The sequence below is a fragment of the Corvus kubaryi genome, unplaced genomic scaffold (genome assembly GCF_017639235.1).
Source record: "Corvus kubaryi isolate FWS band 111438036 unplaced genomic scaffold, C.kubaryi_AGA036_p1.0 split3-73, whole genome shotgun sequence".
NCBI classification, from domain to species: domain Eukaryota; kingdom Metazoa; phylum Chordata; class Aves; order Passeriformes; family Corvidae; genus Corvus; species Corvus kubaryi.
The window spans coordinates 25,119,272-25,136,805 of record NW_024582091.1 but is presented as its reverse complement, the minus strand read 5'-3'; the positions used below and the strand labels follow the sequence as shown (position 1 = coordinate 25,136,805).

Here is a 17,534-nt window from a genome sequence, read left to right as displayed (position 1 = left end):
AGACAAAATGCTGATACAATGACTGCCACTTGAGTGTGGCATCAACCCATATACAGCAATGGAACTTATTAATTGGTCAGTGGAGATTGGGCATTGTGTTCTAAATGTATTCTCTTTCAAGAGAAATTAACTTACGTACAATCATTTTGTTTCTGAGCCAGCTCATCAAACAACTTATCCATGACAGCCTCCACATCAGCTTCACTTGTGCTACAGTGAAAAGAATAATAGAATATGAAATTAATAACACTTGAAGCCAACATCAAACAGCTGCCTGAGCCTGCTTAGCTTTTTGCCCATAAAAAAAAGAGAACAGGATGTTATGCTCTAAATACAAACATTACATTTAGAATACACTTAAAAGTAGAGAATATTAACTCTCAGGTAGATGATTCTGCCTTATTTGCATACACTGAAAGACTTCTGTGTTTTGAGCTGTTTCGAGTAATGAGGCAGAACAGGCAGAGCAGATCCATTAACACTATGTGTACACAATGAGAAAAAAGGCTTCTGGCTCTATCTTGCATGCAAAATAAGAGCAAATAGACAAGGCAAGGCAAGGCAGTCAAGCACCCAAAGAAGTATCCTTTGAAATTTCTGACAGGAGACTTTGTGAAATTAAACGTTGAAGCAGATTTTTTTGGGGGGGTGGGACGGGGACGGGGACTGTGTCAAGTCAACTGATTGTATTGATCAAACAATTTGCAAAATTAAACTGTGAAATTAAAAACACCAGTATGATCTCTGCATCAGCAGTTTTAGCAGTTTCCCAACCTCTGTTCCTAATACTACTCGGGGAAAAAATCAACCACAGATGGTGAAAATGTGAAATATCTGTGCTGATAGCTGAAGTAAAGTTTACATTCATCCTCTGGGCCACAAGAATTTAAAAAATTAGTCCAATCAGAGAACTTTTTAAAATCACTGAATAGGCTAGAGAGCCAACCTTTCAATGTTTTATTCTTAAAGATGAATAGATAGATAGATAGATAGATAAGATTTCTAGCTGAGAATAGTAAATTAATGTTATGGTAGACAACAAACTAGAACTAGGATAATATGATGTTTCACTGAAGTTTGTGTAAACTCTTTCACTGTGAAAAGTCTTATTTTATAGATCTTGATGCACTAAAGTCACACTGCTTCACACAGTTCTAGAGATCCCCTGAAATGACAAATGAAGATCAGCTTGTTAAACAAATATTCTCCTGTTTGTTAGGCCTTAAGCACCTTAAAAATGTTAACAGCAGAACTGAGTAACTACTTTTTAGCTAAATCTTAATAATAACAAATCTTGTAGATACAAAGAATTGGGGGGGAAAAAAAACCACCCACAATTTCAAAGACTTTAAAAAACCTTTTCTGGCTAGGAGGTCACATAAAATTCTAGAAGTTTCTCTCAACATTGATATTGGGGTGATGCTTTCCTCTGACAAAATGATAAATGAAAAAGAACAGACAACACCAGAAAAAAAAGGCCATAAAAGGGGGTAAAGAGTGTATGTGTGTATATATATATATGTGTGTGTGTGTGTGTATGTCAGAAAGTATGTGCATGTGCACGCATATCAGTATCAGAAATTTCGATGGAAAGGCTACCAGAAGAAATAGGAGAATATGATGCTAAAGTGGATATTTGTACCTAATTGCCAAGAAAGTTTGTTTTGAAAATAAACACCTGAGACCGATGAAGTTGCTTTCATCAGGCATCTTGTAATTGTTACACTGATTGCTCCCAGATGAGTATGAAACAGCTTTAAGTAACCCTCAGTTACATATTTTAAATGAAGACAAGACTACACAAAATATGAAACATCAAGAGAATTCTTAAAAAAATGTGACAATGATACTATAGCTATTAATAGAAGAACATATACATGTTGCAAAAGAACTTCCGCTTTGGGGGGCAAGACTGCTAATTAAATTTCAAAAATCTGTAGCAAAATACTGTACAGTATCTAATTTTAAAACAAACCAAACAAAAGGTACCCCCACATACTAAGCTAGTTCTACAGGGTTGAAAGCTCCAATGAACCAGTTTGGATAGAAGAATGAATGAGGTTCCCTCAAAAGAAGAAAGGACAAGGAAATAAGTACCTAATTCCATTGGCAGCTACCGGAGGCTTTTAATAATTTCCCCCCCCCCACTGCTTCCGAATGATTTACACATCAAGTTCTGAGGGCAACCAACATCCTTCCAGTAAGAGAACATAAAACAGAATTATTGCCAATCTCTGCCATTCACTTGATCATAAGTTTTACAGCAGAACACAATTAATTATTTTGGCTGGGTACTACTCCTGGAACTTGTTTGTTTTGCTTCTCCTCTGAGAGCTGATGACACAGGCACCAAGTTTATCCTATTACCTGCTAGAAACCACAAACATCCTTTTCCTTTCTTCAGAATATGGACAGTGAGAAAAGAATATGGCAGGTGCTCTCCACAAGTGTCCAACAGAGTCACAGAGGGCAGCAGGCACAGGAAGTAGCACCAAGGCATAGAAAGCAGCAATCAGAACAAGGGCCATGATGAGCAACACACAGGTATCAGCAGTGGCTTCAAAAAGTACTTCTGAGCAGACATGGCAAAGTGCACAGAAAGTGAAGCCAGGCAAGAATATAGAACAAGAGCTACTTTTCTCAAGTTCATACAGTCACAGTTTAAGGATTGCATTGGACCTGTTTTCCACATATGAAATTCGGTCATTTCCTTTCAGAAGCAGGAAGAGTTACCAGTTCTAATGCTACCAAGCAGTAATCCTCCTTCCAGACAAACAACTACAACACCTAACTTCATTAAAAAGTAGCATGGACATACTTGGTTTCAAACACCTGTTACAGAGATAAAATTACCCCACCTTTCTTAATGGGAACATGATTTTTAAATCAGTATTTTAAAGGTATAACCGTTATAAATCTAATATTAAGTTATTGTAGTCTGCTTTGTTCAGGTTGTCACTCATTAAATAATATTACAAGAGAAAATATAAGACAGAAAAATGTTTGCACTGCAAAGGTTTCAAAGTATTAAAGAGGATGTTCCTGTTAGGCAGATTTATACTGCAACCATAAACACAACTGTGAATATATTTTAAAATATATTGATTTGCAAATATAAAGTGCTAAAGAAATTTTGTCATGATAAACACAAACAATCTGTCAAAACAGAAGGGTGTTGGATTTTTTAATCCACAGCATTGGAAACACCCAAAATTAAATGAATCCTTGTCATTGGACTTCTATAAATACTTAATTACTTAAATACAATAAGGATGTTCTTCTATTATAAGAGAATTGTGCAATCTCTTACAAGAGGATATTCATTACTTTCTAACCATCTGTCACTTCAGTTCTCCAAACACCACACCTCCCCAAAAAATCTAATTAGTTTTTATTCAGTCACACATTATAAATGATGCTAGTGTGGGTACTGAAAATGTAGTTTAATGAAGTTAATATCAAGGCATAATGGAAGGCGGTTTGCTGAACAAAATGGACCAGAAGGCAAAGAAAGGAAAAGTCACACCCTGCTAATTCTACTATGCATTTTTCATTTCCCATTGACTAGGAAATTATTGGCTAATAAGAAGGAAAAAGAGAGCAAAAACAATATCATAGATAAACTTACAGGTAGTAAAGTTTTCCAGCAGCTGGAAGCACTCGTTTCCTGTAGTCTATTCCAGAATCAAGCTGGACTGTGCTGCAGTATTTCTACAGAGACAAGAAAAAAAAAAAAAAGAATAGCTTTCCTCAAGCCAAAGCTGTATTTACTATTGTCTGAGATACAGAGAAGAGACACTGCTGAGATAAATCATCAGCATGAATATCATCTGCAAAACTGAAATTCAAGATCTAAAAGCTGAAGTCTCATTCGTAATTATTGAAGCAAAGAAATAGGCTGAAAATCATTCACATATTCAAAACAAAAAAGGCTATCACAAGTCCATCAACTAAAAAAGTTAACATAGATTAGAAGCACACAGAATGAAATGAGGGTGGATATTACTCATTCTCTCTAGGCACTGCTTTGTTGCAAAAATAATTATTTCCACATTAAAATATGTATGTTTCGAAATACAAAATTAGGAGCACTAGAAGTTTACGAGAACACAACCAAATTCTAGCAACAAGTGAAACTACTTCTATTTTGTAAGCTAAAAATAATTTTATCTTTTCCTTCTTCTAAGAATAGTAAAGATTTTATCATACAAATATCAAATATATGAACCACAACAAATTTTGCTGCAAAACGGAGAAGGGGTGAATAAACAAAGCTCTGTATCAAAAAGATTTTATTTCATTTTTGCAATGTCCGAATTAACTCAGAAAAGGATCTTTTTTGTTCCTCTTTAAACAACCTGTAAGATTCTAAGTGTGATAGATGTCTTTGAGTAGTTACAATAATTGCTTCTGTTAGAAAACTCAAACCCAGTTGTACTAAAGGGTGCTTTTTTTGATTCAAGGCCTTAGGCTGAGAGCAGAATTCTCACTAGTATCGGTGGGATCAAGATTTTACCCCCCTGGCAAAGGGAATAGCTCTGCTTATCTGTTATGACTACTTCCAACACACACAACTTCTGGGCGTTATATATAGTAAGAAGCAAAAGAAGCTATAGAAGAAAGAGATGAAAAGTTTTAGTATTTTAGAAAATATAGCTCTAGTAACAATTTAATTAAAGCAATAAAACTTTTTTTTAATGTAATTCAACACCACTAAAATTCTTCAGTTTGCTAGAACCCACTAAATCAGTCTGCTTCTTCACTGCACCATGAACTATTAGTTTGTCTTTCATATTCTTGTTAAGCGTTTCATATTCTGCATGTTCAAATTTTTCAAAGGCTCCTTGAGGCCATTCAAATAACAAAATTGGAAATGTCAAACCTCATTCATAGCAACTACATTGTAGGGAAAAAAATTAGAAGAACTATCATCAGTGATTTAAGGAACAATGGCCCTTTTGAACAAATGCATTGCACAGGACACAAAGATCACAAATATCTGCAGGAATTACTGTGATGAGTCATTGCATTAATTTTTTGCCCTTGGCTATTAGTGAAGGATCTATACCTACATTAAACCTCCAACTTCTCTGCAAAGACATACAGCTGAAGAAAGAAGGTGAAAGAAATCATCCCGAAAGCACAGAATCCCAGGAAAATCCATGTATCTTTAATTCCAGTAAGTGAAAAAGCCATGCTAATCAAATCATTATCTTGGACTAAAGCTACTGCAAACACAATAGCATTGGTGCTACAATATTATTATAATCTATTCCCTTTCTTTTCATGAGAGCTTACAAAGAAAGAGAATAACAGAGCAGAAGAAAAAAAGTTCCAGAGGCATGTAATAATTATGCACAAGGGAGGGAGGATGTTTAAGCTTTTCTTCAGCATCAGTCTGGCAGCCAAGGCTAGAGGGAAGATTACTGAAATTTCACAGCAAAGCTATTGCACTTAGCTTTTCTTTGCCAGCATCTTTCCACCTAATGGTATATTTTTCCAAAGTAGTAGATTAGCTTAAATAATATTTTCTTTACATTAGTAGGGGGAAAATCCCGCAGATTACTACTACAGCTTTGAGAACTATGAGATTACTTAAATTAACTTTAGATACTTGCATATATAGTAATGCTGTTAATCATTATGGTTTGTTTTATCCTGGAAACAAGAGATGGGCAATTTTACATGAATTCAGCCTCATCTCTGGCCCTTAAGTCGGATTTATAAACTCTACTGCTCCCTCAGGGTGTTGTGTTGCACATAGTGGAAAGTGAACACAGAATCACATATACTTAAGAGTATTCCATGGTTATGGTAGGGCTGAAAGAGGAAAAGCACACCTGAACACTGTAGCTGGTGTAAATTTGTTCCCTGATATTTACAGTGGTGCAGGAGGCTCAGCTGCTAATGACAAGCAGGTGTCCTGTGCACTCAGATACAGACTTGTACTGGCCTATACTGTGCAGGTCATTGCAGCTTGATGAAACAGAAATGGGTGCCCAGTGCTACACTGTTTTAGTCCACTTGTGTTCCACTTACAAACTTGTCACTCCTTAAATGCACTGCCAGCCTTTTATGACTCCATGATTTAACATTACACTGGATGAGTTTTGGAGGTAAGAACCATGGAACTGAAGATGTAAATATTACCAATACAGCTACAAAGAAGACACCTTTTTTTTTTTTTCCTTCCTTCTCTTTTCTCTGTCTTTGAAGTAATTAGTATTATCACTATTCAGGAAAAAACACTATCATTAGTGACTCTAGTTAAAAAGAGCTTGTGTGTTCAAAAAATTATTTATGTTTTTGGGCCCCTTCTAAGCTACAAACACTACCTAACAGAGATATTTCTTTCCCTATAAACTTTGCTTGTATGTCTGTAATGATGTACTATTTTTGATTCTAATGTAATATAACATGATGTAGTTTATTTCAAAAAAACCTGTTAGACACAAGACCTTTCAGCCAGAAAGGCAATAGCAGAATCCTGTTCAGAGATCTATAAAATACAATATAGTCCTAGTGAATATTTTGCTTCCTTAGGAGGCAAAAGTAACATATAAACACAATGAAAAAACAGAATTCTGATGTACAGCAGTTTTCTGTAATACACAGTGTAAGCAAAAAAGCAGGGGACAGCTAACAGGAACTGAGAAATACTTAGTCCTTGGCATTTTACTCCTTGGATGTTCCTATTAATTGACAGGTTTGTCCTCCCCAGACTGATGGTCAGTTCAGGAAGGTAATCTGACCATTTAGAGATCATATTCTAAATACAAATAAAAGAGCCACAGGAATTTCCTAGCCCTTCTGCAGGTTCAGGTGTCTATCCATGCTTGTTGCTAATTATTTTCACTGAGACACTTCAAAGCTCACCCACATCTATTGTGTTAAGACACTGTATGAATATACATAAAATGAATGGCTCCTGCCATTAAACTCAAACATCATAATCTGCATCACAACATGTTCTCAGAAAACAGTCCTTTAAGACATGATTCCTGCAGTTAGATTGTAAGCTTTGCAGAGTAGGAAGAACCTTTTCTTATGTGAACAGATGACGAGTACAGATGCATAGGTGCTAATGGAAAATAACGTAACAAAAAAACCCCAAACCCCCAAACAGAAGTGGGCAATGTTATTTTCACAAACTGACCGCTGCATAGTAGAGGAGAAAAAAGGTGTGTGAGCAGCAGCAGCGAACCGAAGGGCAGTAGTAGGAGGATTGCTTGCACTGCCAGACAATAACAACACCATTTCTTCTCCGAGTTAAGAATGTACCCTTGGAGATAGTTCTAAAGGGAGATGCAGCACATGGTCACCTTTGCTCAGTCAGAAAGGTCACAGAAAAGTTATGTGCTGAGCAGAGATCCAAAAGTTCTTCCTTTTGGGGTTTCCTTTGCCAACAAGGGTACCCACCATAGTTCTTTGTTTCTGCACACATAAACATTCAGTTATCTGCTTCACAGGAAGGCAGAGGGAAAAATATTCATATTTATAATTTTTTTTTAAGATAAATGCTTTAAATGTTAAAAAGACAGTGTATAATCAGAACATGTAACAAAAGAAAATAAAGCACACCAAAATAATGTAGATGTCCAAGCTAAACACTTAAAATACTAGATTTACAAAAAGGAAAACCAGATACATGGTTGCATGGTATGGAAGAACAAATCCTGCTCACAAGCGTAAGAATGAAATACTGAACATCAGAGAGGGTGCCTATGTGACTATCACCATGCATCTTGTCTGCCCTTCACAGGTATCAGCAACATTATTCTCCTGCATCATGGTACTAAAAAATCAGTACTATAATTTAAAAATCATGGAAGTTTGGAGAGGGATGGAAAATTAGGCTTCTCTACATTTTACCCGTCAGCTTCTTACAGCATGGGGAAAACCCCTGCCAAGACTACATATAAAAGTTCTACTTTCTCCATCTTTGGACTACCTCATCCAGCACTGGACTGATTTATGGATGTGATTGCATTCTCACACTCACTAATCACCATGGAATCCTAATCAACAGCCAAAGAACTAACTGGAGTGCTCAGGTCATTAGCACTTAATTGTGAAACCCATAACTATAACAATTGGTTTCCATTTCTTAAGACAGAGTTTTAAATTTTAAGATTTTATTTTGGGCTAAACTTCTTTTGAAATAAATACTTAATATTGAAGCTACAGTCAGTCTAGTGAAACCATCCACAGTTTCCAACAGATTTTCTATTCTATTGAGATATTTAAAGTCTGACTTACCCTATTCAATTCAAATGCGTAAAATTAATTAGTCATACAATTTATTTTGAAGTCATTTATGTATTTATGTATACAAAGAACAAATACAATTACAGAATTGAAAATGCAATTAGTAAGTTAAAAATGCAGTGTAAGCATGTACTCATTCCCACTGAGTGGCATAAACACTTTATTCCAGAAGGAAAAAAAGATAAAGCCTCAAGGCTCAAGACACACCACCTAAAACAACCACCTTTAGACAGAATAGATAAAATTAGACTGTTGATAGACCTACTCTAGAAAGTTATTAAATACAGACTAACAAATACATTTTTTTTCCAATAAGCACCTCTGATATTCCTTTATTGCTTCAATCAAGAATGGTAGCTATTAAAATGTTTAACTGCTCAAGAAATTAAAGCACACAACAGGATAGATTGTTATGAAGACAGAAACTTCAGAAAATTTCAAAAGGCAGTCCAAGTTAGCTGGATAACCTGCAAGTTCTCAAGACGTGTGTCTCCCCTGTGTCACAAAAAGCCCTGAAATGCTATAGATGGCCTTGTGGTCCACATTAAACACCATACTAAGTATCATGTGCCCCTCTGAGCTCAAATATTGTGATCAGCTGGTAACACTTGGTAATACAGGTGAGTAGATATTTCTTAACCTATTGAAGATCACCATAAGTCAACCCAATTACCATTCTCTGCTCTGAATTTTAATGGTTTTAAAACAAAAACCAAAAAAACCCAACATACAAATCATCCTGTCAGACCACAAGAATAGACAAATTAATCACCACAGAACCCTCATCAACAGCCAAAGAACTAACAGGAGTGCTCAGATTAGCACTGAGCCATCAAACCCACCCATCTGAGGACCTCCAGAGAAGGTGTAGGGGAACAGAGACACAAGAGTGCTTCAATTTAGGAGGATCATCACCTTAATTCCCAGACCTGCTGAGTTTCCACTGCCTTTCACACCTGGGTCAAATGGAAATGGAGTGGCAGCACTGCATCTGCAGTATCAAATGCTCATTTTCCATATGAGCGAAGAAGAGTATAGTCCTATCCCCAAGCAGGCAAAGCTTCACAATTAATACTCTTGGCCTCTGAACAAGCACATTAGAACACCAACTATTAGTAACCATGCCTTTTCAAATGCATCCTCTGATTTGGTCTCCATTAACAATACACAGGATCAGTAATATTCCTTTCCTCCAGCAAATCAGAAAATAATTAGATTGTTCATTTGCAATCATTCTTCTCATATATTTACATTCAGCCTAAGAGGGAAAAACTCTCCCACATCACACAACATGCAGACATGTGATGAGAGTCACTAGCCAACAGAGAAAGAGTTCCCCAGGTAAACAAAGCTCACTAGACTTAACCATTTTTATTTTTCATTATTTGACTCCATATAGTGTTAGATTATCAACTAGAATATTGTTTATTCTTCCTTAAAATTCTTCTTTAAGCAATTTCAAGAAAAGGTTTCTCCATCCAAAGGATACCACTACAACTGGCATTTTCCATAACTGTGGTAGAACAAGAATCATCTTAAGCAAAAATGTTGTATGTAATGAAAAAATTATTGCTGACAGACAAAGCACACCCACAGGTTTTAACTTCAGTGTACTCTCAAAGTCACCAGCATGTGACAGTCACAGAATGTGAAATTTTGGAATGTGAATCTGGTCCACCTGGGACTCATGAGCTGGACAGGTCTGTCCACAGCCTGCTGAGAAGTGTACAAAGGTAAGTGCAGTTTCCTCTCTGGTGCAGCTCTACAAGACCAACCAGACAGTTAGTCATGAGCACGCCCCGTACAGGTGCGGGACCTTCAAAGGGCTGCTCCATTTATCCTTTCGCCTTACTTGAAAACAAAAAAAAAGCACAAACAAAAAAAAGGAAATTAATCAAGTTTGTAACACTCCTAACTTTCTGCTACACTAATCCATGGGATTGAGGAGGAAGGACAAAGAGAATCACCAGGTATTTGGTGGTGGAGAAAAACTTGGTCCAAGCATTGTTGGATGTACATATAGTTCTTGTCTCCTTGTTCAGATGTTGTTGAAACAGTAGACTTTAAAGAAAACGTCAATGAATCCTCATAAGCACTATACATGACCTCTGGGGTAATTAGCAATCATTCAAAAGCAACAAGACTAAAGTGTTCTATTCTTTATTACTGTCAGCTCTTTTCTTGATCAGCATTTTAATAAAGAAGGTTCATTGCTAAGACAGTTTCATGAATCAGTCATAATTACATTCTGACATGCAGTGAATAGTAAAGCAAAACTAAGTATCACTTCATCAACCTTTCTAACCTTTGTGCAAGTATTAACTGTAAATAATTTTTACACAATCTTACAACAGAAAATCTGCATATTTCTTAGCTTTTTGCATACTCTACCCTAACTGAATTTCCTGTGACCTATACCTGAAAAAAAACCCCAATATTACAATCAGGAATAATTACTTATCTTGCATGGTATTCAGGTATTGCCTTTCACAGACCAAATTAACTTCAAGTAGAAAAGGCTATTTGTTCTACAAAACAGTGCAATGCTTTACAGGGTTAACTAAGGTTTTTTTACAGTCTTTTCCCCTATATTCTTCTGCAATAATGAAATCTGGGAAATTGTTACAATAGCCTCAGCTACTTTATTCTTATCCCAGTTGCAAACACTCTAACAAAACGAAACAAAAAAACCCCAAAGAACCACATGAACAAATTTTGAGGAAAACTTTCTAAATGTCATCCAAGAATTCTGTACAATATCAAGGAAAGTAATCACTCTCAAGTTGATTTGGGATAACAAGCATTTTACTTGTGAATTATTTTTCAGTGGACCTAGACCATAAAGATCTGGGAAAAGAAATACTGCCAAATACAACTTTTTCTATCAATCCTTTTCTTACACTTGTGACAATTACATTTAAACTTTAAACTGAAGAGTTTAGCAGAGATAAATTGAGAGGCAAAATACATTCAGTGGAAGTTGCACAAGTTTACATTACAACCTTCAAAACTTTAACAACTAAGAAACCCCACTATTCTTGCTACCACAAGGAACATACGATCTATTGTACAACTTTTCAATAACTTATTTTAATGTCTAGCTACAAATCAGCTACCCCCTAAGAAGAGGAAAAAATAGACAATTAACTTGTAAAATAATGGTGCATGAATAAAAAGAGAGACTCTTAAAATGTACTGTTCAGTGAATAGTATTTCAGATATTCAAACAAAAGTGAAAGAATTCAGGAGGTACAGATGTGGCTGTGCCAGCTCAGAGACAAGTAGCCTCTCCTTTTTCCAGTCAGAGAACTGAAGAATGGCAGAGTAAACTTCCACACACTAAGAATTACACTGAACAGCGCTCCCCATTTCACATCACTTAGGAAAAAAATCTTCCTTGCAGAATAAGAATAAATACAAAAGGAAAAAAACCCACCTGCAAACTACAAATCACTGCATAACACCCAGTTTTGCTAAAGGACCAGTAATGACTGTAACTTTCAATCTCCTAATAAGCAAGCTGTGGTGTTCTGTGAAAAACAAATGCCAAGAGTTCACACTGAATTTATAACATGATGTTTCATAAGCTAAGGGTCAAATTCACCCCAATACACGTACTTCACTGGAATTATACCCTGGATGAAGTTATTTGTCTAGATTTCTTTTACACTGTTGTTTTTCTTTTTAACATTTGATTTGTATTTCTTTCCCCAGTATTAGCCTTTGCTCCTGCCAGAACTGTTGGCAGGCAGGAAAAAAAAAAAAAAAGAAAGAAAAAAAAAAGTAGTCTTGATTTACGAAACTGAATTTCCCAGAATAATAATTTTAAAAAAGCGATTAAGATCTAAACAAAGGCTAAAGATGGCTTACACTTAGCTCTGATGAGGTCCACTACCTCATTACCCAACAACTGAAAACTTCTGATGCATTTTGTTTCAAGAGAATCCAAAAGTCCTTGCTGTAAAGCAGGCTGGGGGGTGCAGGGTCCATTCACTCTTTCTGTATCACAACCATTATGTAAGAAGTATAAAACACTGCCTTTATGCTGCCAAACCACAATGACTCTTCTTACATCAAAGGGTTTTGGCCACTAGGGTTTTTTTTCTCTGAAATTTATTCAAGCCAGGGGCAGGGAGACAACAATTCATACACGCTAATTACACCTAATTATCTATTCCTTTTTTTTCCCCTTTCCACCAGCTTCGGCCAGTGCTATTTGCTATCTGGGTTTCTCACAACCTCCCCTTGCCCTGTCCATCCAACTCAGCAGCAAAGTCTTTGAAGAAAACAGTCGTGGCTTCTTAGAATTTTAACAATATAAGGTTCAACTCAAACTAAATTTTTCTATTATTAGTTTTGACACATTTATGTGTTAAATATGAAGGCCTCTTGGTTAATTTGGCAAATTCCTCACATCTCTTCACAACTAGAATTGCTGGTAACACCCTCTCTTGTAGGAGCTTCTCCTCATGCTTTCTTTTCATGATCTAAATGAAATGTTTATTGGATTAAAGTTCTTCTCTGCAGACCTCCACGGTGGCCTGTGACAAAGAGCTTAAAAGCTTTATTAATTGGCTCGGGCTTTTTAGGGGGAGGCAGGACCTCATTTCACATTACATCACAAGCAAACAGAACTGCCACGTGTAAGTAGACTAATTTACCCTGATACGGCAGGAATCAACTATTCCATATCTACGATATGCTTTCATTTACTCATTTTAATCAAGGAACAAACAAACCAAGCCACAGCTCAGGAAATCCTAACAATTAAAGAAAGGGAGAAGGCAGGAAGCCTGGCACAGAGCTACAGTAGCAACTATTTCATCCTAAGATAAAGTTTTGATCTGCATCTAAATAAACTGTCTAGGAGAAAGTGTCTAAGACAGACATAAAAGGTAAACAAATGAACAGTTCATCCCTTGAGAACACAATACAGCAATAGGTACATTATACAATATTGTAACAGTTACATGCTCTGAACTACAGAATTCAAATAACCCTTTTGTTTAAATTTAACACACACACAGGCTTAGAAGGCTGAATGCAAAAGGGATTGGTAGCTTCTAATCTGACACCTTGCTTTCTATATACAACATTTTATGACTTGATAGGCTCACAAATTTATCAAACTAAAATTACCCAGAAATTATACTGATGTTCAAAAATACTTGCAGCACAAAATACTTGCAATCATGCTGTATTTCCTTTTTTTATTTTTTCTATGTTTAATTAGGTACACTTCACAAAAGATGAGTACTTCTATTACTTGCACAGAGAGAGAACAAGAACAAATGCTCCTTCTACTTAGGAGTTTGCTTGGTTACATACTAAGAAGGGAAACAAAAGGTCCAACATCTTCAATAATGAAAAAGTCAATTGATAGGCGAAGCCATCACAATATCAAAGGCCTAATCCCTGCAATTCTGACTCAGGTGACAGTTCACAGGGGTCAGAGTGGCTGACACTGACCTCAAAAGCAGGTTTTAACTATTCAACATACTGAAAGCTGCTGGGCTATCACACCATTAGACTGGAACAAACTGACAAATCAATTTAATCAAGGAGATGACTTTTTTGGGAGAGGGGGGAGGAGGGAGGCAGATCCGCCACTCAACAAATCCCTGCATTTCTCACACAGGTGGTTGGACAAAAGCTGACTGCACCATCAAAGACATTTTATATCTACCAAATGCCTTTGTACAAAACTAACTCCCACAATTTCCTTAGGGGCAGCTCTAAATGTTTTTTAAACAAGTATTTTTCACATTCTCAAACTAAACTACAGAAAAGTGAAAAAGCTTTTAAATTCCTCAGTTTTGTGCTTTGTAGGAAAGGGTGTATTTTAATTAAAACCACAGTCAGCAACATTCTAAATACATAACCATTAACCGATTTCAAGAAAGACAGGGCAATACAGTGTATAAATAATGCATTGCTTTCTATTTGAGAGGAGTGTGCAATGCTTACTGTTAAAAGTCGTTTTAACCAAACAGTTTTAAAATAAATGATTATTTGGTCCCTAATAGTAGAAGAAAAAAAAAAAGAGGGGAAAAAAAGATGCTGAAAGTAATTTCATGTCCTACTGGCAATAGATTTCCGGCCAATTCCTCCTCTTTGCTCAAAGCGAAATGCAGGTAGCCAAAGCCAAACATTTTTTTCTAAAATTGTGCCTTTTAAAGGTATACTCAGACTATGAAAGGCCCTAAAACGTTTTGACTTTCAGTTAAAATTAACTGTAGTGCAAGTCTATTGCGTGAAGAAAACCTGACAAAAGGCAGAAGTTACATACTTGGTATTTCAACACAGCTTGACATTTTGAAGCGTCATGCTACGCTTCCAGGAAACCTTTGGAATCTCAAGAACTGTTCACTCAGATTACAGACTCTACACAACAAATTATTTGAGGAGCTTTCCTTCTTGATTTTCCAGAGAATGAAGCATTGAACTAGCCACTGAATTAAGAGTTAGGATTCCAGAACAGTTAAGGGTTGATGCAAATGTCTTCATTAAATGTCTGCAAAACTTAAAATGTTGCCAAACTTACTGCCAAGCAGTAAATTAAAGCGCCCTTTCTCTTTTTTTTTTTTTTTCCCCCAAGAGCCTCACATAATACCCTACATTACATTGTTAAAGATTAGTGCAATGTTGTTCTGCTGGAGGGCAGGAAGGCTCTGCAGAGGGATCTGGACAGGCTGGATCAATGGGCTGAGGCCAATTGTATGAGGTTCTACAAGGCCAAGTGCTGGGTCCTGCCCCTGGATCACAACCACCCCAGGCAGTGCCACAGGCTGGAGACAGAATGGCTGGAAAGCTGCCCAGCAAAGAAGGACCTGGGATTAAAATTTCTTCACCAAAAGGGTTTGTCAAGCACTGGAACAGACAGCGCAAGGAAGTGACTGAGACACCATCCCCAGAGGAAAGATGTGCAGATGTGGCACTTGGGGACATGGTTTACTGGTGGACTTGGCAGTGATGGGTTAATGGTTGGACTCAACAGTCTTCAAGGTCTTTTCCAGTCTTAAAAATTCTGTGATTTCAAGATACATAGCTTTATTTGTAAATCAGCATTAAAACATTTAGAAACTTTGTATATTTCTTTTAGGTTGAGAGTAATAATTTTTGGAGTATTTCTGCTTTAAGCATTTGAACAAAATAACTGAGCAATGAATGTTTTTTTCAAGAACTGTCTTTAAAAAAAGAAAAAAAATCACATAGGAGTTCCACACACTTTAAAATGCTCAGCAAGAGATCCTACGCGATTAAAAGCTCAATCAGAAAGGACTGAATCTAATTACAATTATAGAATTAAAAGATTTTTCTTCTTAATATTTCTTATCTCTGTAAAGCTCTTTGTAAAATTTCATGGACTGAAGAAGCACTCATATCTGCTGCAGAAACTAAACCCTTTCATAAGGAATACTGCGTCCCAAAGAATCATAGCCACAACGACAAACTGATCAATTCAGAGTTTTCCCCTGTTTATAAAAATGACCCCTTTGAGTTACGGGACTAAAAAAATCACTGAAAAAAATACATCGCAAATTATTTAGTATTTCAAAAGAAGAGAACACTGGAATAAGATCAGAATTGAACAGGGAACACACAAAGGGCAGAAAAAGCTGCCAATGGTGTTACTGACCTGCTCAATGACACAAACCTGGGGCTTTTATGTGGCCACCAGCTGTAGGACCTGAAGCTTTCATGCGGCTCTAATAATTGGAACTCACACAACAATCACTTGTGCCCAGTAATCTACCACCTAGAAAGACAATATGGACAAACTGTGGAAGATAACTGTATCTTCCCTAGAGTGCTATTTCACCCTTTTGCTTATTCCACAGAAACTGGTTTGCAGTTATCTTTGTAAGAAATAGGAACTCAAACACAGATACTGGAATTACATAGACTAAAGAAAATACAAACAAAATTGAGGATGAACATGGGTAACTCTAGATCTAGGGAAGAAACGATTACTTTTGATCATTTGAAGACAAGAAAAGATACCTGTGTAACAGTTATCCAGGTATCTAGAAATTGTGTTCCACGTAAGAGGAATGAAAAGAACCTGAAACCTATTTCAAGTGAAACATCTCTTCACAGAAATATACTGCCAGTATTTTCCATTCATTCCACTTTCCCAAGAACTTTTAGAGGAATCTGAAACTCCTGTGTTATAATAGAACTACTTTTAGTGCTCAAGTCTTATTTTAAGATTTATGATCATGAAAGTTAATTACTGAAAAAAACAAACAAAACCAACCCACCTATTCACTCCCACTAAACCCCAAACAAAAGCCCTCTGGGAGGCTCTGAGCCCAGAGAAAACTAGGACAGGAGTTAGTCCCAGCTGTCAAAGCCAGTACCAGGGGACAGGTCAGATGAGACCAACATTAACACAGACACACATGGCTTGGAGTGAGGGAAAGGTTGAGAAGACAGTAAACCAAACATTTGCAAGCAACCAATGCAGTGCTTTCCTTTGTATTTTCACACAAAATCTTAGAAGAAATCATATTTACATTTCCTAGTCATGGAATTACGCACAGCTGAGGCAGAAGCTACTTTATCCATTCACACTAATGCCATCACACAGATTCTACACACATCAGGGAGGCCTCTATCTGCATTTCTCAAACCACCAAAGCCAGGGTATCAATGTAGTTCTATCCACACCTTTGTAACATAAAGGGCACTTGTTAAAATCTTACTCTAGAATACGTTCCAATGTGCTTTTTAAATGCTGACTTCTGCTGTGTTAAACTAAAAATGTAGATTTCAACATTTTTTAATCAATAATTTTAATACCATGCCCTTACCCTTCCACTTTCCAGCTAGGATCAGAGAAGCATTTTGTGGACAAGCCTCCTTTTGGTTATTATGTCTTTGGGAAAGAATAATGTTACATTGGTAATATTTATGAAAGTGGCATTGAAGGCACATATATTTAGAGCAGTGTTAAAACACCAAGGTGCTGGGAAAAAGAACAATGACAGGAAATCCAGAATTTTAGAAAGGCCCTTGTGAATTATGTTAAAATTTGCTTCTCCCTTCATTCATTATGACAATAATATTCATCTACCTCTAGTCTGGGTTGTGGTACTTGTTTCTTTCTGCAGTACTCCATCCTCTAGACTAAGCCACCTTTACCACTTCTCTCAGCATTCCATACACTCCCTTCTAAAAAATTTTGATTACTTTCCCAGTCCTGGTGAGGTGTTCTGGTGCATAAACTACATTTCACATTTTTTTAATTCAGCTAGCTAAAA

General features: G+C 36.5%; 1 protein-coding gene across 2 annotated transcripts in view; it reads right to left on the bottom strand.

Moving 5' to 3' along the window:
* AFG1L (AFG1 like ATPase) overlaps window positions 1–17,534 on the bottom strand; it is a 61,085-nt gene that overhangs the window by 15,891 nt on the left and 27,660 nt on the right. For both annotated transcript variants that reach the window (XM_042016205.1, XM_042016204.1), the window contains exons 8-9: window positions 3,629–3,711; window positions 140–210 (exon numbers count right to left, since the gene is read on the bottom strand). In XM_042016205.1, the coding sequence (XP_041872139.1) occupies window positions 140–210; window positions 3,629–3,711 (154 nt within the window). The remainder of the gene's footprint in view (window positions 1–139; window positions 211–3,628; window positions 3,712–17,534) is intronic.